The sequence below is a fragment of the Alosa alosa genome, chromosome 3 (genome assembly GCF_017589495.1).
Source record: "Alosa alosa isolate M-15738 ecotype Scorff River chromosome 3, AALO_Geno_1.1, whole genome shotgun sequence".
Taxonomy (NCBI): domain Eukaryota; kingdom Metazoa; phylum Chordata; class Actinopteri; order Clupeiformes; family Clupeidae; genus Alosa; species Alosa alosa.
Genome location: NC_063191.1, coordinates 16,409,684 through 16,433,941, shown reverse-complemented (window position 1 = coordinate 16,433,941; position 24,258 = coordinate 16,409,684). Strand labels below are relative to the sequence as shown.

Here is a 24,258-nt window from a genome sequence, read left to right as displayed (position 1 = left end):
CTACAATGCCAAGTGCTCGTGACAGATAAGGATGAGGAGAGACCTGTCTACACACAGTAGTGCTGATTATGAGTGCTGTAAAGGGCCACTATACTGCTTATCAGCAGCCAAATGCCATAGACTTGTGGGTCTTCGCACCCAACTCCTCTACTTCTACTTGTGGTGTGAGAAAAAGTTGCCGCTATTTTACAGCCTTTATAGGTCTTCAGGGACATGAGCAAGCGAGAAATTGCAACCCAATTGCTTCACAGACTAAACACACGCAAAGGCTACACTGATTGATACTAAATCCAAAGTTATGGTAAATTAAATTATTAGAGCAGTGTGGGGACTGCAGTACAACCAACAGAGGGCGTAAAGAATATGATCAATATAAAGAAGGTACCAAATTGACAGACGTGAGTAGTGAGCAGCAGATATCGCTGGTTTTGCGATCCAGCATGTTATTCGCTCGCAAGAACATATAGCGTCTTTTATAAAGAACATAGCCCATTTCCCCTAGCAATACCATCGAAGCAGCATGGACTTTAATGGCAGGTGGTGGCAACGGAACGGCAAGAGCGGTTCTAAGCCTAAACTTCAGAGGGAAATGTCACTCGGGAGATTTCTATTAACGGTGCCTAAAGCTTGGACGCAACACCAAAGCTCTTTATACTGTCCTGAAATTATTTTCAGACTATCAATTACATCCCATAACAATGATAGACCACATTTGGCTGTGTATGAATGTCATGTCAAAGCATCTTTCGGTTAAAAATAATCACACGCAGTGCGCCTGTAACAATATGACAGTCGCCGTTATGCAATTACGCACTGAAATTAACATTTATATGCACAGTACATGTCGTATAGGAATCTTTACTTAGCACATGCATGCGAAATATTGCGGTGTCTCACATCCGCATTGCAAAGCACTAGCTTTGTACGACAACATCGGCTGTTGCACATGAAAAAGCCGGTAGGCCCTCATCGTCATTCACAATTGACAAGATCTTAGTAAGCCAACAGAGAATGCCAATTCATAAACAATGTAACCGTTAAAGCAGCAACTAACCTATAACCTCCTGCAGCTGGTAAGACTCCTTGATAATTGGCCAGCTCGTTGTCGGCACTGGTTGCGGATGGTGGCTAAGAGCCGGAGGATCGCCTTGCTCCGCCATGATGCTGTCTGTGCAGCTGGGCTACTTAGCTTAGCTGGTTGACAGTTCTCAGCGCTGTAGAAAGCGGCCCTCACCTCCTGACAAAAAAAGTGTGTCTGCTTCTGATAATAGCCTACCGCTAGCAATGCACCCATCCAGTGGCATTTTGAAGATAACAGGAATATTTTCAAGTAGGCTATTAAGGTAGATAACGTTACTTACGTTTTCTAGGGTATCTAATGCAAAAAGCAGTTTACGGAATATAGATATTTTATATAGTAGCCTATAATTTGTTCAAAATAATTCGAGGTAAACTGACTGATTATATTACGTTCATTAAATAGGCCTAAATAGTCTTAAATTAGGCTAGTTTGTTTATCCAATTATTTGCATAGGCCTATAGGCGGTTTAGGTTTAGAGCGCTTAATCTTCTTAAGTGTATGCCTATCTTAGCCTACTTAAATACACACTTATTCCAGTGTTTCGGCGCATATTGTTTTGGTATAATATACCCACCAAAATTATGTTTACCTTGTACAGTCAGTGTGTTCATTTTGGCTACACAAATAGTTTATCCAAACTTTAAAACATGATTTCGCCTTAAAGATGCTTTTCACCGGCTTATGTCACCTCGAAAAAAATATGTAAAATGTGGCCTGTGATATTCTGAGACAACGTGACATCACAAGTCATGTCATGCAGTTTACTCTGGTCTAGGCCTGTATTCTGGGAGCGTAAAGCGTTGGTCAATGTTGACCGGTAGATGGCGCCAGTAGGCCATTGTATTCAGAGATTGTATTCTCTACTGGAAATTATGTAGCTTATGTTGTCTAGAGATTTTCAAAAAGAACGGCACAAAATCACTTGCCATAAAGTTTGCTACAATTATTTTTTTCCCCACCAACACACCGTGTAACATATGTAACAATGGGGAAGGGGGGGGGGGGCATTATTGTGTTAGTCGCCTATGAGATAAGTGACTGTAATGTAACCATGCCCCGTATGAGCACTTCTGTGTGCGAAAAAGTGAAATTGCGATACGTCAACCATGGCTGAGGCTAGCCAAATCGGCGCAATAGGTCTTGTTAGACCTGCTTTGGAGAACATTTAGAGAAAAAATGTTTCAGAATATGAAAAAAATATAAGTTGTTTCCCATTTCCTGTTGGAAAAAAATGCACTAGAGAAAAGTTTGATTTGTCACTTCTGCAAACACTGCAATACCAAAGCCTTCTTTTCACACAATATCTTGACATATTCTCTATCCTAGAGTTATGACTACAGTAGGCTACAAAGATAACGCGTAGCCTAGGGAGCATAATCATCCAACATCGAAGTACGGGTCATCTACATCAATAGGCAACAAGAATACCGTTCCATTTCGACCTGCTCATCAGCATCACTGTGGCTGCCAAAAGTGTTACAATGACTAATTTGACACTATGTATCTGTGTAGGCCTTTAAATGGCTGTTATATGAATGACACCTACCCGGACCAATCATAAGCTGAAAAGCGAAGTAGGCTACTTCCTTACATTGGAAAACGCGAGAGCGACCAAATAAACGGGCGGTGCATAAACTGATTCCATCATCACACTGAAAGCTGCAAAGATCTGCCTTCGGAGCAGGAAAGGCTACAGCCCAGCATCGGCTGTCAATAGCACCTTGTGTAACTTGTTAAAACAGGTCGAACACCATGGCTGGTATTTTGGTATGGTTTTGGAACGAAAGATTTTGGCTCCCTCATAATGTAACCTGGGCTGACTTAAAAAACACAGACGAGTTAACCTTCCCGCAAGCTGAGGACCTGTATCTGGCATGCCCTTTAGCATTCTGCATCTTCATGATCCGGCTGGTATTTGAAAGGTATGTGTATGAAACCTGTCGTCCCTGTGATGAAGTAATTCGAATGTCAAGTCTAGAAGTGTATCTCATTCAACATCCCGTTCATCTTCGCTGCAATCGATTAACGTTGAGGATTTCCTGGACGAACATCTCACCTCGCGTTATGGGAAGTGTCAGAAATAAATTTTATTAGGAGCCATTTTCCTCATCGACAATTCATCAGCTTGAAATTCAAACAATTGTTTCCCAATGCTTGCCTTGTTTACAGTATTTTATTAACGTTATAAATGTGATGGATAGAATTCATAAGTTAGTTGGCCTCTTGGATGTTACATCCGTTACCATAAAGAGGCGGAAAACTCCAGCTTGTCTTGCCTTATCTTTTTCACTAATTGTCCCTTGAATTGTAATATACACGTTTTTAGATCAACCAATGAAGAACTAAAGATAACAAGACAAAGTGTAGGCTACTCCTATTTGTTGTTCTAGCGTTTGGGCTACAGATAAGTCTGAAACTATTTAGACTTTGAGATATGCAAGCCACTACACTTGCAAATTGTTAACCCTCTTACAAAATGCCTATAGGCTACTGTAACTACTGTAACTGTAGGCTACTTGTTATAGCGGGCTACTCTGAGAACTGACCTTGTGCAAAACCCTGGATTCTTCATCATGATATTGCAGTGAACAGGAATAAATAGAACATCAAAACACCAGGAGCCAACGCTCTTGTCATGAAAATGCATTGCTTTGTATAGGTTATCAAAATAGGCACATCCACATGTCATATTAGTTCCTTAACAGTAACTGCACAGGAGCAGTCTGGTTTGATCCCCTGGGACAGCTTTTACTCAGTGAAAACTTAGCAATATATATATCTTGTTCTAATGATTTGAATCTACAGCATGACCAAACACAGACTTTGTGTTCCTGAGCACAGATCTTTCAATTACTGGGACCACTGTGCCGGAGCAAGAACCCTGGCTGCATCTTAGAGGAGGCCTAGCTGGAATGGAGGGCTTGTGTAATGCCTCAGGCCGGGGGATGTGTGTGTGTGTGTGTGTGTGGGGATGTAGGATAATAAGAATATTTTCTGCTGGAACATTCACCCAGAACCACTTCATGTTAACAGCCTAAGCTGAATTGAGTTAGTCTTCTATTGATCTTCCTGTAGTTTATCCTCATTGCCTCTGGGTGTGGAAGGACAATCATGCACATTGGTACAGTATATCAGGGTAATTAATAGGCCTATTCAGTGCAGTACTAGTGGCCCTGAGAATGTTTGTTGAAATGAGTGGTCGAAGCATGACATGTTAAAACATTCATCATGCAAAATTTGTCATAATTTTTCCCCAATTTAGGCCAATATACTAGCCTAGAAATCTAGACGCACCCTAGCGGCGGCAAATTAATTTGCTCAGCCTGTACGTCTAGTATCAAACCATAGGGATTTCTATTGGCTGACGCCGTGGACGTCATCCAATCACAGCGCTCTATTTTGTTAGAGAGTCCTAAGGCTTGATAACGACAGTCCTGCGACGGTGAACAAGGAAGGTGGCTATGGCGAATGAAAAGCGGTTGTTTGAATCAGCGTTGGCGTCAACTTTGGAGGAGTTGGACTTGTGCTTTTCTTTGAAAATTGAGCAACACAATGCGCTTAAGTTATTCCTTTCGAAAAGGATGTATTTGCCGTTTTGCCGACCGGATACGGGTATGGTCGTAGTGCTGGCCTATTGCATGCCTAGGCAGTTTGAAAGACAATTCTCTGCCCGCCCCTTGAATTAAGCGAGGTGAATGGTTCGATTCCAGACTATACATTTCAATGATACAGGATGGCCCGCCAGGCTACCAATATACACCAAGACAGAAGACCTGTGGATATTTGGACATAGTAGTTAGATCCTAAAGTTGGATATAATAGGGACATTGGAACTTCATGGGTAGCATCATGATAAAAAACGCAGCAAGACTCAAGCCCTTCATTTCAACTATTTCAGAATGTGCTTCAAAGTTGAACTGCATTGGGACATAGTATGAAACCTAGTGAAGGATGAAACAGATCTTTTTGTCCGGGCTGATAAAACTCTCTCTTTCTTTCTTTCTTTCTTTCTTTCTTTCTTTCTCTCTCTCTCTCTCTCTCTCTCTCTCATCTCAAGTCATCTAAGGCTGCAGGATGTAGCACACAGATGGCATACCCACCTGATTTGTAGGATAGTTTGTGAATTCCACTGCTACTGTATCACTCCCCCTATGTACCAATGTGTCTGTGGCGGTGTGAAAGCACTCGAGCGGCTTGTTTTGTGCGTGGAATGCCGGCCCTGCAGAGGCGCGTGTTCTTGTTGTCCATTCCGCTGGTTTCTCCCACAGTACACATGTTCTGTAGCGGTGCCGCAGTAGCGGGAGCAGCAGCAGTAGTCTCCTGTTGCCGTCTCCTGTTGCCGTCTCCTGCTGTGGTTCAGAAGTTAAGAGTTGAGATGAAGGCAAGAGTACAGGTCAAAGGTCAAATACAGAGAGATTTATTTCAGGCTTCATTGCCAGTGACACTCTTGATATAATGTTTTCTACATGAGCATCAGTATGATACACAAGGGTGTGAGGATATGATTCTACACAGAAATGATGTGATAATGAAACTCCTATTTGTTTGCACAGTATTCAGAGACCCAGTGTACAGAGTCAAATAACCAGCATACTGTATGTTGTGGTGCAATGCCCAGAGATGACCGCTTTTCTGACAATTTTTTTTTTTTGGTCGTGTTGAAGTTGTACTGTGAATGTCAAGCCCAGTGTGTTTTATCATCCAGAGATAAGGACTTCAGCTTGTGTCATCTCTGCTAGGGTAGGACAATGCTGAGGCATTCATTTGGCCTCAGACCCAGAGATGTTTATCGTCTCTGTCTTCGAGCCATCGTTTTGATAAAGATGCAGAGCAACATCTCATCTGTATTGTGTCTCGATCTAGATAATGTGGTTAAGTTCTCCCCCCTCAGTGAAGAGATACTGACAGGATGGAAAGAGAGATAACAGAAAACTGTTAGTTCTCAAGAATGAGTGGCACATTTTCTTTCCTGGAAATTACACTCTCCCAAGCCACTGTGAAAGGACAAATTTAGAAGGTTTTCTGTGTGGGCCTAGTGATGAATCTATCCATTTCTTACTGTAGGTTTATTGCGAGACCATGTGCCCTGGGAATGAAAATCCAAGCCAACGGACCACAGAAGGCTCAGCCCAATGCCATCCTGGAGAAGGTCTTCACTGCCATCACCAAGGTAAGGTGTCTAGCCACAGAGATGTGAAAAATGTCAGTTTCAAAAACAAGGCCTTAAATTTCTCACAACATTCACGCAAGACCAGTTCCCCCCCACACCCCACACACACACACACACACACACACACACACACACACACACACACACACACACACACACACACACACACACACACAAGCACACACACAGTTAATGAGAACTGTGTGAATGACTGAACAGTGAACAGTGGGACCCAAGAAAAACAGGGACGGCTGGATCTCCTCCCTTTTATCTGTGCCTTCGTCTGCTGACGCACAGCCGCGGCTATTTTTGGACCCCGCTCAGAACCAAGTTTCCTTGACAAATGTTGAGCATGGCGGAGACAGCACCCAGCAGCAGCAGCAGGCAGGAGGAGGTAGGAGCCGCGGCCTTGAAGACACTCACCTCCTCGACTGAAGGAGGCCGAGCGCGCGGCATAGCGCCTCTGGAGAGGAGGCTGCACTGGCCCTGTTGCTCTCACCTTGGTCTCCGTTTGAGGGGCTTCTATTCTGACCTGAGCATCATGTCACGGGGTCGTGGTGCGCTCTCACTTACACTAGAGCCCTGTAAACACATTAAAAATGACAGAATAAACGTTAATCCCACTGAGACATAGTGCCCTAAGACATGTATAAGTGGGGTTAATGTGGCTATTTTATTCTGTCAATTTTGACCTCATTTCTGAAAAAAAGGCTTTGAATGATATTTTTGTCTTGTCTTCTTTTGTTTTTACACCCCCTCCCCACTCCTCCAGCACCCAGATGAGAAGAGGTTAGAAGGGCTGTCTAAGCAGCTGGACTGGAACGTGCAGACCATTCAGCGCTGGTTCCGGCAGCGGCGCAACCAGGAGAAGCCCAGCACCCTGGCCCGCTTCTGCGAGAGCATGTGAGGGAGCCTCTTCTTACTTACACATGACCTCCCCTAGCAGAAAGCCCCATCCCACCCCACCCCTCCTCATGCATACACATCAGCCCACATGATGGATTCTGTTGCGATTTGAGGTGACTGATGCTTAGGGGACGTATTTGGTTAAGAGCCTATGCCATTCCCGTTTGCTAAGTTTGATTGAGCATGCATATCAATTGGACCTAAGAACGAGCTTTGTCGATTTGGAAGCTCCATTTATTTCTGCATATCAAGAAGGGCTGAAGGGGAAACAATCGATACAGTTCAGCATCTAGTATTTTGGCAAGTGTCAAATGACAAGTATCGACTTTTATTATTTAATTATAAATATCTTAAATACATCTGGATGTTCACTAGGGCAATACAATGCATTGCTTTTACAGTTTCCCAAAGGTGTAAAACAACCTTAGACTTACAAAGAGGGAAATGCTGTCAGGGTCTTGCAGGGCAAAAGATTAATGAATTGCGGTATTATCTTACCGGAAAAGTAAGCCTGGCCCATGACTACACAATCAGATTAGCCTGAAGTATTGAAAAGTAAAGTCACCAGCCCACTAATGATTCCCAGCTCTAATAACAAATGGACACAGTGTATCATCCCCTGTGGCTGGTGACTGAGGGAGCAGTGGTGTGGACCCTTGCCCATCTCTCATCCTCCCAGACTGGGCATCAGAGAGGCAGGCACTGGAGCATTCAGAGAGGCAGATCCTCCAGTGCAGGCTGCACTTGGATTTTTTGGCTCAGGAGAGGGAGCAATATAAGGATAGTGGTCTTACCAAAACAGTTCAAGGTGAAATAGTCCACAGTGAAATTTGGAAATATTGACACTTTTTTCAATGACTCAAATGTGCATGTGTGTTTTTCAAAGATTACTTTCATGCTTTATCATGCACAGTGGGAGTAGTTGAGACCGATCCGAATTTACATTAGTTTCAAGTCATTGCATATGTATCACCAAGTCATTTGGCATCCTACAAGTTTAGCCTTTGCAGGAGAGTGTGTGTGTGTTTTACACAGTGACTGTTGATGGCTTACATACATGTAAGCTTAAACACAAATGGGAAAATAAGAAAGAAAAAAACCTTGTCTCTGCAGCTTAGCCGTCAACATTCCATGGAGCGGGAGTGGGTGGCGGTGGTTTGAGGAGGCTGCCTGGAAGGCCTCAAGGTTCCATCCCCAGTGGGGAGACTGACCGAGTTAGTCTGGGGATTAGTCACTGTACCAACTGGTTCTGTAGATGATGTCGCGCAATCCTAGAGGATGTGAGGCTTTTCAGGAAGAATGCACTTCTCAGACAATGACGGTGGCATTCCCATTTTTCGGCTTGATTTATTGGTTCAGTGGTTTCATGCCCACATTTATTTTCGTTCAGGCTGTTTTGGTTGCACTGTTGTGTAGTCTGGAAGTCACAAAGTCCGAAATACAAAGGAAGCTTGTTTTTCTAACCACTGGACAAGTCATTTCTGCAGTGTGCGGTCTCTGACAGTGTGCCACCATATAAAGGTCATATTTAGCCTGAAAAAATCCAGAGAAATGCGAAGACCATAAACAGCACAGGGCTGCAGTCTGTCACTCACTACGTGCCTCTGCACATACAGTAGGACTTTTATAAACTTCTCATTAACTTCTCCAGAGTGCCAGCCAGGCTCCAAACCATTGGCCAAATTCCACCGCCAGTGTCACTCTGAGAGAAAGTCTGCAGCCCAAATCTCCCCAAAATAGCCCCATGTGTCGCGGCGAATCAGATGCCGTCGGTTCCGTGTGCAGTTTGACAGATTACAGCGGAACAATGGGACGTCTATGACACTGCTCTGGTCCCCAGGTCCCACCGGCTCGCGCCAATCTCCCCGAATAAGCCCCGCTGTGCGGCCCTCGCCGGTAATCCCCCGTAATGAATGCGTTCGGCCTCACAGCTGCATGTGTCGGATGGGATGAGGATGACGCCGGCGACCAGAGAGTTTCTGTCTTTGTATTTATTTATTTGATTTTTGGGGGAAAGTAGTTAGGACTCGTGGGTTTTCCTCGTTTCACGAAATCAACAGAGGTAGTGGAGCCAGGCCTTTTTTGTTGAGGATCGGCGGGGGCTATGAGATGGTGACCAGAGCCACTTATTTCCCAACCTATTTTATCCGGGTTGTCTGCCAGCTCTATTCCCCTGTGTCAGGCAAGGTTTGTCTGCGAGTCTGCAGTGATCTTACCCCTGTTCCTCCACTCTTTGCTGTCTTATTTTTAGGCAGAAAAACCTCCCTGAAGATCGCTGAATATAAATCCACTTGTGCTTTGAAATGTCAAGGGCACATTTTTTTTGCTTTGTGGAAATCTGGGATGTCTGCAAACTCCTTGTACATCCAAAAAGTCCTATCAGAATGCTATGGTATTAAAATGATTTTTCCAGGGCAAAAAGTTTACATAAGAACTTTGAAGTGAGTGGCAAGAAGAGTGTAAATGATGCCACTGCATGTTCAGCTTGACACTGCACATGATAGAATAGTGCATGCACAGCTGATATTAGTGTGACAAACAAAAAAAATGAAGAAATGCAGTTCAGTGTCTTCCACTAAGAAACCTCTTCTCTAAATTGGTCTCCACTGTGTTGCTGCAGCGCTGGCTAACTGAATACACAGAACATGCAGGGGAAGAATGGATTTCTCTGACCACCCACCTAACATAAGTAATATTTTGAGTCACCATAGAAACACCATAGAAACGTTTGCATTCCACAGCGTGCACGGCTGGTGTTGCTTGCAGTATTGGCTGACTTCTCTCTCTCTCTCTCTCTCACCCTCTCTCTATCTCTCTCTCTCTCCCTCTCACTTGCTCGCTCGCTCGTCTCCTGCTCTGCTGCAGTGATTCACCTCAGCGAAGGAGCAGCAGCTGGTGATTTATTCATGGCTGTCTCTCTCTCCCCTTTTTCACCTGCTTTGTGTTCGTTATTGGACTCTAATTAAAGCTCTATTGCCGATTCATTTCCCCTAGCCTCTCTGGCTCCTTTGATCACCCTCGAGTCCTCAAACTCAGTTTTCCCACACCCCTGTCCGACCGACTCAAGCAGTCCTTTCATAAATTGCTGAGGTCGTCTTAAGCGGAAAACAGTTTAAGGACCTGGGGATTGGCTGCTCAGCACAAGCCATGCCTGTTCGCAAACAAATTTTGCAGTCAGTGTAATGGGCGTTGGGAGTTATGGTGATTGTATTAATAGTTCTGTTCTGAAAGGACGCCAAACCCTCACAACTCTCCCAGACAGCCCCTTGGCTCACCGGTTGCACAGCAACTAACCCAATCTAGCACCGGGTGAGGATATTGGCAGCGTTTGTTGCCTTACAGTGGCACAGACAAGACGGTGACATTATCTGTGCAGCACCTGGGCAGCAGACTGTCCAGACTCTCACTCCTCCCTTCGACTGGTCTGTTTTACGAAAAGGTCAGAATCGATTTAGCCCGACATGACAAATGGTCCCCTCCAAAGCTGTTGTGGACCTATCTGAGACACAGGATCACTGAGAAAGCTAAGCCTTTGGCGGGAGGACAAATAAGTCTGCTTTTTTTACATAATAGTGCCGGTTGTGAGCTTTAGTGAAAGCTAGAGGTGAAGGTTCGGGCATGTCTGTCTCTCTCTCTCTCTCTCTCTCTCTCTATCTCTCTATCTCTATCGTGTGTGTGTGTGTGATATCACCACCGCAGAGTAAACGGAACCATGCGGCATCCTGTTTGATCAGGCTGTCGCCACTCTCCCCTTCACCTCACCTGTACGTCAACCAAGCGGTGACTGAAGTCTCTCCCTCTTCGCTTTGTTCATTGTGTGTCTGTGACACGAGGCTGGGAAATGGTTAGAAATGGTTATGGGGGGCCCTTTCCAATCACACTCTGAGTCTGGTGTGAAGCGTCCGGTGGGTAGGTGCAGGGAATGTGTGTGTGTGTGTGTGTGTGTGTGTGTGATAAGGGGGTGGCAGGGCGTCTGCGGTGTGTTAGGGCTGAGGTGTGTAATGTGTCGGGGCAGGAGCAGGGATCTGGTATGTAGTGTATGTGTGTGTGTGTGTGTTGTGTGTAGTATAGTGTGTGCTTGTGTGGTATGTTTTTTTTTTTCTTGAATTTCCCCAGGGGATCAATAAAGTATCTATCTATCTATCTATCTATGTAGTGTATGTGTGTGCTTGTGTGGGTGAGGGGGCAGTGAGGTTGGTGTGTGTGTGTGTGTGTGTGTGTGTGTGTGTGTGTGTGTGTGTGTGTGTGTGTGTGTGTGCGGGTCTCTGGGGAGTTATGTAATTCCCAGGGCAGGAGTTGGCAGAGCCCCTGCTGTGTGACAGGCACTGATGCGGTGGCATCTGGACCCTTTGTGACTCATCCATCCAGCCAGCATGACAGAGGGCACCTCAAGCTATAGCCGTAGCACTGGCCACTACACATACACACACACACACACACACACAGGTGGTCAACTAATCAGCATATTAAATCAAGAGACAAAAGAACTGAAGCAGCTTTGACCACGAATTGTTCCCAGATAAAAGCCATGTTTTTGCCAATGCTTTTCTATTTTCTGAAACATCCTTTTATAGCGCACTGTAACACAATACGTCAGCTTTGTACTCTTCCATTCAGTGGCCTTTTCAAACGAGAACATTGGCAACTAGATTCTGGCTGAGTAATGTCTTCGTCCTGGTGTTGTTTTTTCAAAAGTGCCCAGTAGGTTAAGAGTAGACGCCTGCATGTGGATGGAAGATCTGAGGCTTTTGGGTCCGTTGCTCCTCCGCAAACACACAGCTGAACTGCGTGACTCAGAGGATTGAAGTGCACTGAGGGCCTGTGTGTCGTGGCCTTTTTTCAGGTTTCTCAACCGAGACAGAGAGAGAGCAGAGCCGAGCAGAACTGCTGCACTGTAGCACAGAACAGAGGAGTGGGAGTTACATTACTGATTTTGTGCACTGTGACATCCTAACACTGAATCACCGACTGAAATCACACGGTCATGGAAAACACCACCAGTGACATGCTCATTTCATTTGGATGGCGCCACTGATCTATAAAATATCTATATATAAATGAAAAAAATCATTATTAGTTAGTATATATTGGAATCTATCATGTATATATTTTTGTTTGTTTATTTAGGAGACTTTTAGGAGACAAACAAAATGCGCTGCTGGTTGCCACCGTGCAGCACCCGGGAGATACTTTCTGAGTGTGCTATTTCCAAAATGATAGTTTTATGCCACGAGAGGGAGTATGCACTCTGGTAACCAGAAATGATTGATCTGACAGCTATCTCTGTTTGTCCTCAGGTGGAGATTCACATTTTACCTCTACATATTCACCTATGGAGTCCGCTTTCTTAAAAAGGTAAGCCTAAAAAGCCTAATACTGTATGTAATGAGCTTCTTACAGGCTGTTCTGAAGCATAGAACATGCATATATTTAACTTCTTCAGTGTGTCCATAATCCGCCTTCCATATTTTTGTGCATATTTTTTGTGTTCAGTTTGAAAGTCTTTGTGTTGACATACCATAGAGTGCATGTCTAATTCCTTTACTTTAAAATAACTAAGATATGGTGAAACAGAGTCTGTGATATTTATCTAATGCTTTTGCTTATCGTCTGTGGTATTTCTGTGTTGTCTTAACAGTGTAATGTCACCCTAGCTCTCTTGCCAGGGCTGTGTCCATTTATTGAACTAAGATTGCATTGAGAAATGTCAGCCACATATGTGCACAGTGCTGTATTTGTTTAATCCAGTGGGGCTGGTAGAAATAGTCCTGTCCTGTGTGAAATATGGTTATGGTGAAGTGATATTTGTCCATGGCGAGATTGACTGGGGCCAGAGAGCCGTAATCATGGGAGACGTTGAGGGGGCCTGGCTCCTTCATTGGAAGCATCTTGCATGACGAAGCACTTTTGCGAATGAGTTCAGCGGGTAGCTGTCAGTGCCAGCTCTCTCGTGGGACTCATTAATAGTAGCAGGCCTGGAGGAGGGGGAGATGGGGGGGGGGGGGCTCTGCACAGCGTTGGTACGAGGTTTCTTGCCATGCCTCACACTGGCACGGTCCTGCCCTGCCCTGCATGGAGGAGTGCAGAAGCAGTGTCAGTTCTGTGTAGAACATCATTAGTTACTGCCTCCATTTAGGATCTCCCTCTAATGGGCGTTGATCTGTTTGTTAGGGTCTGTTCAATTTAAGGATACTCATACCCACTCAGGGATAGTGTCTACTATTTAATATACTCAACGTGTTGTTGCTACCAGCTTACATTCTCAGGGTATTAGCTAGGCTACCTTGGGTGTGCAATTGTAGCACTACGTTCGCGGAGTGTAAAATTAGTTTTAGAACGCTGGTCTAATTTTGTTGGATGTAGGCACGGTGGTATCGCTTCTGGTGTAGCTAATTTAATTGATTATAGTGGAAGCCAACTGTTGCCGAATATGCTTGGCAAACAGACCGCTTCAGGTGCATGTATGTAGGCTACCTCGTGGAGCCTCCCTGTAAGTGTTCTCTATTGAACATCAGTGATCTGTCATCATGAATGGCATACACGACTGTTGTGTGGTTGAAGAGCAGCCTGGTCTCTGTTCTCTCTATCTGTGTCTCTGATTTAGGCCATGAGAAGCTAGAGCAGGTAGTTCAAGGAGACTCACACAGAGCAGCCAGTACTGTGTTCTAGGCCCCGGAGCTAGATGAGGTGGCAGCTCATTAGGTGATTTTTTTTATGTAGTTTTCAGTCTCAGTGATGGCTAAACAGACCTCACACACACACACACATACACACACACACACACACACACATTACAGTAGTGCTCCAGTTTGTCATTTCAGGGTGTGTAGTCTCTGTAGAGTGAAAGTGTAGATATACTTTTTTTTACAGCAGTGCTGCAACTTCTTACAATATCAGGTAGTCAGCCCTCATTCACAATAGACAGTTTTTGGTTGCATTTGCACAGTGGTTCATAGATCTGAATTGACAGCAGTAAAAATAGACATGTTCTTTCTTCACCATCAGTGGGTTGTCTTCTGACATTTTGTCCCTAGACCCAGTTATTTTTGGTGGTGTTATTTTCTGGTCTATGTAGGTGGTGTGGTATTTTTGTATTTCTTGTTTTAATATGGTATAGGTACAGTGCAGTCCTACAAGTGTCTTCACAGACGTCTGATTACTCACTGTTCTCCAGGCTCCTCTGAATTGGCGAGCACCTTGAAATCCCCCCTGTGACTAATTGCTGTTAGTGGAAGTCGTTGTGAGACCCTGTTGTCTCCAGCTGTTCAGTGATATCCTGCTCCTGTTCTCTGTCTCCTCAGGCCCCATGGCTGTGGAACACTAGAGAGTGCTGGTACAACTACCCGTATCAGGTGAGCACAGAAAGAGACCCTTTTTGCTTTCTTTTACTTCAGATTGAATGAAAGCAGGGTCCTGTGTGTATGATTCTCTGTAACCGAGTATTCTAAATGTTTACACTTGCTCACAGTAGACAAGCTGCTCACCGCCTGAGATTTGGTTGTTTTGTGTAGTATTGAGCCAGACATTGCTTATTTGCTCCTGCTGTCCCCGGGCATATCTGGAGGTGTCTGATGGTGGAAGTGGGTGTCATTCGTTCTCTTACGCTTTGTGTCCTTTGTATTCCAGGCTCTCACGGTAGACCTACACTACTACTATACTCTGCAGCTCTCCTTCTACCTGTCCCTGCTCTTCTCACAGTTTACAGACATCAGGAGAAAGGTAGGTTAACAACAGGGCGCAACACGCATCATGGTTTCCTTTAGACATTCTCCGGAATTATGAGGTTTCGATCGTAGGTTAGTGGTGGTGGTGGCCGTGATGTCCCTGTCGACACAAATTGAGTTAACGAAAGAAAACGCTAGATATCTTGTTTTTCTCTGCAAGAGATGGGGTGCTATGCTAATGGTGGTAGTGGTGGTTTCAACACATCTTCATGTAACCTGTTTGGTGTATGTGTGTGGGGGTTTTAGAATGTGATGAAATGACAGATGTTTATCATCCGCCCACGACACTCCACTTCTGCTCACGTTAGAGTCTGTCCTGCACTTACCATCAATGTGATTTGGACAAGCAGATGCCCTGTTGGAGATGAAGCTTGCGTGTTGTCTTAAGATTTAAATAAAAGGTCCTGGACCCTGTAGCTGGGTTGGTTTGCATTTTGGGTTAATGGTGTGTTTGGCTGCGATTGCGCTGATGCAGTAAAATATCCATAATTTGATGTCCACTCTCATCTTGTGGTGAATTGTTTTGTTTTTTTTCAAGCAGGCTAATTCATAGATGGCCACTTAGCAGCCTTGACCTGTCCAAGAGGGATTTTTCTATATATATAACTCTCACTCATCCCCAGTTCTCAGTCATGCTTTGGAAGTGTAGCAAACCAAATATAGAGCAGTATGTGTGTGCTTTCCTCAAGAGAGTTGTCTAGTATGGGAAAGGTTCCTCGCTGTCTAGCTAGACATCTTCTGATTTCCTTCTATAATGCAGCTTTCAATGTGCTTGCTTTTGATGCGCTTCACTCACCACATAAAGGTTACATACAGATACAAGTCTTGAATGATCAAGCACCAAACTGCAAGAACTATAAGGCCCAGTTTAGAACGAGAGGGAAAGCCGATTCTTGAGCCTGCTCTTTTTTGCGCATGACTGCATCTCGTGCTCTCCGTGGTGAGATGCACACCGCCGCATCTAGGCTGACCTCTGACTCCAGTCTGCCCCTTGGAGGCTCGGAGGCCTACAGCGTGCATGTACCTTCATCAGCATCTGCATCTGTTTTGTCGTCACCTCTCCACCTTCTCTCTCTCTCTCTCTCTTTCTCTCTCTCTCTCTCTCTCTCTTGCTCTCTCTTCAATTTTGATCTCTCTCTCTCTCTCTCTCTCTCTCTTGCTCTCTCTTCAATTTTGATCTCTCTCTCTCTCTCTCTTTCTCTCTCTTTCTCTTCTCTCTAGAGCAGCCTTGGCCATGCGAACCACATGGTTGCCACGTGGTTGCTGTTATCGTTTGACTTTGATCTAATGGCCCTTGTGCGCTCTCATTGGTCTTTGATGACTGTTGGCATGATTTTATGTCTGTTTGTTTGTTTGTTTGTTTTCTTCTCTCCTTTCAGTTCTGTCATGCACAAAAACACCACGCATTGAGGAAGGTCTTCCACCCCCCCCTGCCAAAGCTCCAGTATGTTGCCCCTCCGCTCTCTCTTGCCTCACTTCCATTCCAGAGCTCACACATTGCCAGTCTTCTTCATCCTCCTCCTCCTCCTCCTCCTCCTCCTCTTCCTCCTCCTCTTCCACATCCTCATCCTCCTGCTTTCGGCTTAGCCTTATACTGCCTGCTCTGCGCTGGGCTTCCACAGTCCAATGATGCAACAGGAGAGCATCCACTCTCGTGTCACCTGTGTTCATCCCCAGTAGTAGTAGTACATTGGCCAGACTAGAGGAGCTTTGAGTAGTGACTATTGTTAATACGTGCAAATGTGTTTGCTTGTTCGTGGGGTACTGAATAATTATTGGTTTACTTTCTTGTGCAGGTTTGTGATACCACTTAAGTAATAAAGTAGTGTATACTACACATCAAGCCATTAATCTTTCACATTATGTGTTATTAGGTATTTTACTGTTGTTTTACCAGTTTCTGTACAGTTGTTAAGTGTTATTTTGTGTGTGTGAAATTGTGTCTGTTGTTGACAAAATGTGTCCATCCCCAGTAGTGTGAGAGTGAGTAGTGTGTTCCATGTGTCATGTGTTTACATGCTCACTGCTCTACTTCCTCCTCAGGATTTCCTGCTCATGTTCATGCACCACCTGGCCACCATTGCTCTCATCACCTTCTCCTATGTCAACAACATGGTGCGGGTTGGCACCCTGGTCATGTGTCTCCACGATGCCTCAGACGTGCTCCTGGAGGTGGGCACACGTATACACACATTTTGACACACACACACACACACATGCACATCCTCACACGCCTCTTTCACCTCAGACACAAGACTTGGGCAAACTTGTAAAAGTAAAATACATTTCTCCTTAACCAACTCCAAAACTTTTTACCATTGGTATTTCTGTATCATAATGACTTAAGGTGTGATAACAAATGTTTTACACATGCATTGGATTCCTCAGATGCATTGTGCTATTTAATTTGGTAATGTTTCATGTGGCTGTGATTGCCAGTTGGAATTGCTGTTACAGTGCAAATGTGAAAGGTTGTGTTTATCTTTTGCAGGCAGCTAAAATGGCCAATTATGCCAAATGTCAGAAGCTCTGCAACCTGCTATTTGTCATGTTTGCTTTGGTCTTCATGAGTTCCAGGCTCGGCATATTCCCTGTCTGGTAAGCATAACTCTCTCTCGGCTCCTCGCTCTGTCTTCTGTCCTGAGCATATTCTCACTCTCTCACACAAGTACTCCCGTTCACTCTCTCACTCACTCACACTCAGTCTTTTACTCTCTTACTCTATGCACAGACCCACACACTTGTTCCTTTTTCACGTTTCTTGTTTTTCATCTCCAGTAGCATTTTCCTGCACTGTTTCTGTCTGCTGTGGCTCATTGTTCATTTTCTTCCATTGTTCCCCAGTTCCCTGTATTCTCTCTGGGCTAGATGTACTAAAATTTTTGCGGCCACTTCAGGTGTATTTGTTTGGCAAAAAATACTTTGTTGCGCGTAAAAACATGGCGAGGTATGTACAAACAGGCCGCACTGAGGTAAAAGCGCAGATTTTTTGTCTGCATCTTTGTACTATATCAAAAGCTACCTTTAACTTTTGTTGGCCTTTCGAATGTCTTACTTTCACTTTCATGTCATCCACTTACAGTATCCCTACAGTATTTGTACTTGCTAGATTTGACCAATCTTCCATAGCTTACGTGCACAAGTAATTTGAGTAGAACTACTGCTCTTCATTATCTTCCTGCTTGTTGACATCTTATCATTTATTGTATTATTTCATGATCGCTAAACGTTTGATTCCTTTTAATGTTGTCATCAGTTAACTTCATTCAACTGTGATTGAAGTATGCCGTTCAGCTGTGAACGTTCGCAACTTGCAGTAGGGGGTGGAGAAAGGCGCTGATTACTGCAGGTTTGATAAATACCACGTAAACTGAAGAATCACAGCGTGCGGTTTCTGCGGGTTGGCCAATGGCGCTGATAGCGCTACATTCGCAAATATACATACATCTGGCCCTCTGTCTCTCTCTCCGTCTCTGTCTGTTTCTCAAAATCAAGGTGGGGTCCTTATTATTATTTATTTATTTAAAGGATGTTACATTATGTGTTTTCCGAATGCTAAGAAGAAGCCTTCCCTCGTTTTTGAAGGATTTGACTCGTCGTTTGGCTCAATTCTACAAAGCACGAATCCTCGAGGATCCTCGACTTTGAGAAACAGCCTCTGTCTCTCTCACCCCCCCCCCCCACCTCTCCTCTCCTGTCCTCTCTGTGGTACAGTGTGCAGGAAGTTAAGCTGTCAGGGGCAAGAGTTGTGGCCTGGCCATGACAGACGGTTAACAGCACCGACAGGCTCGACAGGGTGTCTGTGCTAAAACCCACAGGACGTGAGAGTTGCGTGCAGCATTCATTCGCTCCTGCACTGCTGCAGCTCCCGCGCTGGCTGTCAGTACACGATCCGTACCGCTTGCCAGATCCGTTCTGCGCATGCGCATAATCTTGCGCATGCGCAGAAGTTCAACGTCTTTTACGATGGTTTACGACACTACATGATCGGTTCTACGCTTGCGCGATTGTCAGTATTACCTATCCAGAGAACGAGAATGTATAATAAAACGGATCTGGCAGGCGATACGGATCGTGTACTGACACTGGCCCAAACACAAAACCAATACTCACTGTATTTGGCGCCCGCTCCTCAATCAAATCCACTTTCTGACCGCCACCCGCTTGTCAAAGGGGCCTGTTGCCATAGATACAAAAGCAGCACTAACCGATGAGCAATGATGGAAGCGATTTTAATGGCTGTTTCTTCATGTAATGTCTGTGTGATGACTTCTCTTGTAGTGAGATGATGAAAAAACACATGCCTGCAATGGTGGCAGATCTTTTCTTGCCTTCTGATTGGCCAGCATTGAGTGCCTGTGAGGCTATTGTACTGTGTTTCCATCTTTTCAGTGTATCTCTACACTTGGACAGTCTTGCAGTTCTAGAGAGATTCTTGTTGTTCAATAACATGGCTCATCTGTACCCATTCAAATGGTAATTGGTCCCAGATGACAATGCCTTGTACGATGCCAGTCAAATGATGAGACCGTGTAGATGTTTACCCGACTCTGAGAGACCTTGTAGTTAGAGGAAGGCCGCCATCTATAGCTGAACACTCCTGCATTTCACACACACTCCCCCCTCCCCACCCCCCTTTCTCACCCTGAGGTGTCTCACTGCTGTCTGATACTTCTTTATTTTCTCTTGCTCGCCAGCCTATGTATCATTGCAGTGTCTCTGTTGCCATGGTTTCTGTATCTGATTCTGCGAGAGTTTACCTCCTCTGAGCTCGTGTCCTCGATGGTTCATGTTTATCCCTCTTCAAGCCTCCTACTAAATCATCACCAAATCTAAAGGAACACCTGAGGACTGGCCTGTCAAGGTGTATGTCTCACTGAAAGCAAAAAAGTGAGATGTCACTCTGTGTATGTGTACGCGTTCCACACTTCGAAACCTCAGGTACACCCCTCAGCAGAGTGATGTCGAGGGGGCATGTCATTTGGACCCCACATGCTTGAAGAGAAGCCTCCGTCTGGGGTAGATGAGTTGTTGCTTGGGGGCCGAGCAGCCGCTAATGTTCTGACCTAGATCTTGCTCGTCTTCCAGCGGTCCAGACTGCTCCGCTGGTGCTGTGTGTGTGTGTGTGTGTGCGCGTGTGTGCGTGTCTGTGTCTGTGTCTGACCACTTAGCCCGACATCCAAGCGTCTCCTCTGCTGCGCTCCTCTCCACTCGTTTCCTCAAATTAGCATTCCCTTCCTCCTCTCGTCTCGCCCTGAAATGACACGCTGGCGCAAGTGTCTCAGGTTTGATTACGGTCATGGAGCGAGACTCGTATTTTAATCACGATATCCTAAGACCACTGCAAATCGGGAGAGGTTCTTGACAGGTAGTGATGGAGAACATGGTGTGCATGCTCAAACTCACGGGTGCCTGCAAAGTAGCCTATAGACCCTTTCAACAATGCTTGAACATTCTATTTGGTTCCCAATCTACTTTCTCTGCATTAAGATAACATATGGAATGTTAAAAAGGAAGTCTTGTGGGGCCAACTATGATGCTGATAATGGAACTCTCCTGACATACGATTGATGTGCAAATGAGCAATAGAAAACTGATTAGCGCAAATGAAAGCTAAAAAAATATTCCGATGCCGCTCCCCATGTGTCATAAAAAAATGCCGCCCTGGGCGGCTTCCCGCTTCGGCAAATGCCAAAAGCCGCTAGTGCTGTCTTCACTGGGCAAGCTAGGTCTGGGGACAGACTGGGGAACACAGCATCATGGCGAGGCAGGGTGGATAATCAGATACGCCATGCCCGGCACGTCTCTCTCCACGTATCGCTTTTATGGCAGACTCGGCACGTCCAGGGCCAGCATGGATGAGCCGCCTGGGTCTCTGGCATCTTCCCTCGCACCATGAATGGATTCAGCCTTTTCAATAATGTAAGCGGGAGAAGATTCATCGAGGTTATACAAATGCTATCAGATTTCTTGAAGGGGATTTGAGATGAGCTCTTCACTGAAGCTGACAATGCTAGTGGACACTTGGCTTGTTAAATCACTCTCTCAATGTAACTCTTTATGCCCATCACTCGTGCAGGATTTAATAAAAATCTTGTACGCAGACATCCCTACACACACACACACACACACACTCACACTCACACTCACACACACACACACACACACACACACACACAAAACATATACCTCATTCTTTTTCTCAGTCCTCACCCACATAACTGAGTGAGTCTCTTTGCTGCCCTCCCTCTGCAGGGTTCTGAACAGCACGCTGTTTGAGAGCTGGGAGATTGTGGGTCCGTTCCCATCCTGGTGGCTCTTCAACCTGCTGCTGCTGCTGCTGCAGGCGCTGCATACCTTCTGGTCCTACCTCATAGTGAGGATTGCCTGCAGAGCCATCTCCAGGGGCAAGGTAAGGATAAGGCCCAGGCCCACCTCCTCCTCCTAAATGGCATGCGATTACAACTCTATCTCTCCGAGTTCTCTCATCTTGGCCACATATGGAATACATTTGTTAATAGTTTACCCAAGGCAGTGCACAGATATCAGAGGAACAGGGATTCTTGCCCGGAGTTGGGGAGCTTGTGGTCTCATGTATGTCAACATTTGAGTCTGGGCACAATAGTGATGTGGATTAAGCATTGTATTACAGGGTCATAGACCTTTGACATATTTAAATCAATACAAATGCCATTGTAAGTCTGTGTTTTTGCCTGGGGTTGAATTTTCTCTGGAAAACAGTGAGCGTACAGAGAGTTTTTTGTAGTTTGTCTTCCTTGGTCAACTAAACTTTTGGGGGATAAGCCATTTATTATTCTCCTTTCTTACTCCTCTCCCCTTCCTGATGTATGTTTTATGCACATCACGCATTTGAAAGCCTTATGTTTTACTCCAGAGCGTGCAGAATTGATAGAAGGAGGCATATGCAGGCATCCATTTCTAAACCATTAACAGTGTTGCTCCAGTGTAAATAGCTCTTCTGTTGACATTGCCTCTCTCTGTCCCATGTGCTAACCTGCTCATCTCCAAGGCTGGGAAATGGAATCCTTTACATGTAAGTGGACCAAATGCAAATAAACGTCTAAGTGGTAGATAGAGGGGTTATTGGGTGTCTTGTTGGACAAAAATGATACACATTTCATGATAACAAGTGAATGTGACTTACATAAGATAAGCCTAGTAAGTGCTCCACACCTAATCCTTCCATTTTGAGTCATAAGATTAATTAGCATGCACCAGACAAAAACACTCTGATAACATGATTACATGACGTGGCCTTTCTCCCCGTAGGTGTCAAAGGATGACCGCAGCGACATCGAGTCCAGCTCGGACGAGGATGAAGCGGCACCACCTCCATCCCACAAGCACCACAGCAACTCCTCGAATGGCACCAACGGAGCCCACGGCACCAACGGGTACCTGTCGGGCACGCCCTGCCACGAAGACCACTGACCCACCCACAGTCAGACACTCATAGGCACTGGAGCAGGAGCCCTCGGGCCCCAGCAGTGCTCCTGATAACCTTTGCGTGTGAATACATGAACAACATTGCCCGTCTGGTACTGGAAGCTCTTCATAAAGATATGTGAATGCAGTTTGTTTGTTTGTTTGTTTGTTTGTTTGTTTGTTTGTTTGTTTGCTATGGTTTAATTTTGTTTTGCTCTCTTCTCCTTTATCTGCTCTCCTTTATCTGCATTCTTGTGCACCTGATTATAGCGGTGGGATTTTAAAAAAAAATCATTGCACAATCATTGCACTATTGTTGGTATCGCCCACTTTTTCATTAGCCAGCGAATGAAAGCATTCCACTTTTATCATACGAAGCATGCTGCTGTGTAGTGTGGAATTATGGGAAGAAGTTTATCTTGCGTCAGTGTCTTTGTATTTATTTATTTTTATATATGTGTATTTTTATATATGTGTATATACTGTTATTTTTTTTTGCATCGTCTTTTAAATCATTTTGCTGTCAGTGTTCAAAAGTGACGCAGTCATGATATCCACAGAATCCACCGTGCTGTTCACCTGTCCATCAAAGTGTGAACTCCTTCAGTAGAAGTTTTGTCCCTGGCTGCGCACCGTAGAAACTGGATTGGCCTGGAATGCCTGACCGCCCCTTTGCTAGATCAGCCGTGTCCCTCTTAGTCGCCATAGAAATGATTGTGTGTTGACACTCGACAGACCACTACAGGATGATATACAAACACACATGGTCCACCAGGATGCTGTAAATTAGAAAATCAGTAACAATGATATATGTGTGTGAAGTTACTATAACATTATTATGTTATTTGTCTACTATCCAATTATAATCAAATGCAAATCACTTCATAGTGTGTCCCCTAACAACTTTTGCTGACCGAGTCTACACTGGGGCCCTATTGTTTTGCTATAGCCTACTGAATTGCATTATTTAGTTAGTTAAAAATCCAGTGCAGGTACTACAGATCGTCCTAGTGGGATAAGTATTTAAGTCATCCTAGCCCTGCCATAAGATTTAAATGCATCGAGTTGACATGAGCTGAATTGCAATTGTATGCTGGAGATGCAGACAGTTCTTATTCAAGCAGTCAGTGCATTGAGCACTTCCATAGGATTGTGTATATCATTTTGAAAATGATTTGCACTGCACTTATATCTGGTCATACTTCTACTTGGTTAATACTACATATGGTGAGAAGAGAGATGGTGGAAGTGATATCTCCTACCCAAACAGTTATGTGATTCAGAGTCTGTTTGCATGAGGATACTGATTTAATAAAGTATTACAATTCTAGTTGTTGAATTAAAATCTCTCTTTAGTTGATCATTGGGTGTATGCATAGATTTGGCAAACTACAATTTCTACAGGCCCGGGTGCGATGCCAGATAATAATGATGGTGTGCCTCAATCGCAGTTTGCTTTTAGGATGAATTTAATGAGGGAACAGTAATGTCTGTTGCCTGTTTTTTATGTTAGCCAGGACAGGATTGTTGTGAAAGCTTCAGTTAGTGCTTGTGATTTGAAACAGAAAGGTTCTTCCACAGATAGATTCAGTATTCAGTACCCCCCAAGCAGTTTGTCCAATGGGAAGCTGCAATCGAATGCCCTCCTCTCTCTCACTCACACACACACACACACACACACTTTATGCACTTTTGCCAGTGCAGATGGTTTACAATGATGTCAAAAATGTTCACAGTATTTAAGAGGGCAGGATTTCTCTGCTTTTATGAAAAACAGTGGAAATAAAAAAAAAAATGTTAGAGACAATGAAACAATGTTGCCATGAATTTTGAATAAACATGACAAATCCCAGCACATTGAATATTTTGTGTGCTTTGTGTTTTCTTTTATTTCAGTAATTGTGCTTTAGTCCTAGCCATGAAAAAAAGGA

At 44.6% G+C, this 24,258-nt stretch overlaps 2 protein-coding genes across 3 annotated transcripts in view; one reads left to right on the top strand and one right to left on the bottom strand.

The window, feature by feature from the left end:
- stk39 (serine threonine kinase 39) overlaps window positions 1–1,222 on the bottom strand; it is a 33,826-nt gene extending 32,604 nt beyond the window's left edge. For both annotated transcript variants that reach the window (XM_048238757.1, XM_048238758.1), the window contains exon 1: window positions 1,055–1,222. In XM_048238757.1, the coding sequence (XP_048094714.1) occupies window positions 1,055–1,160 (106 nt within the window). In that variant the 5' untranslated portion in view covers window positions 1,161–1,222. The remainder of the gene's footprint in view (window positions 1–1,054) is intronic.
- A 1,494-nt stretch (window positions 1,223–2,716) lies between these two features.
- On the top strand, window positions 2,717–22,813 carry cers6 (ceramide synthase 6). The gene is made up of 11 exons (XM_048238759.1): window positions 2,717–3,003; window positions 6,146–6,251; window positions 7,024–7,154; window positions 12,455–12,512; window positions 14,459–14,509; window positions 14,784–14,876; window positions 16,925–17,053; window positions 17,373–17,479; window positions 21,137–21,293; window positions 21,912–21,935; window positions 22,172–22,813. The coding sequence occupies exons 1-11, from the start codon at window positions 2,834–2,836 to the stop codon at window positions 22,331–22,333; spliced, it is 1,188 nt and encodes a 395-aa protein (XP_048094716.1). The 5' UTR covers window positions 2,717–2,833; the 3' UTR covers window positions 22,334–22,813.
- The last annotated feature ends 1,445 nt before the right edge of the window (window positions 22,814–24,258 follow it).

Coding starts and splice junctions, on each gene's coding strand:
- cers6 (XM_048238759.1), top strand. CDS start 2,834: ATGGCTGGTATTTTGGTATGGTTTTGGAACGAAAGATTTTGGCTCCCT. Junction 17,054..17,372: donor CCTCAGACGTGCTCCTGGAG/GTGGGCACACGT, acceptor TATCTTTTGCAG/GCAGCTAAAATGGCCAATTA. Junction 21,294..21,911: donor GAGCCATCTCCAGGGGCAAG/GTAAGGATAAGG, acceptor CTCATCTCCAAG/GCTGGGAAATGGAATCCTTT.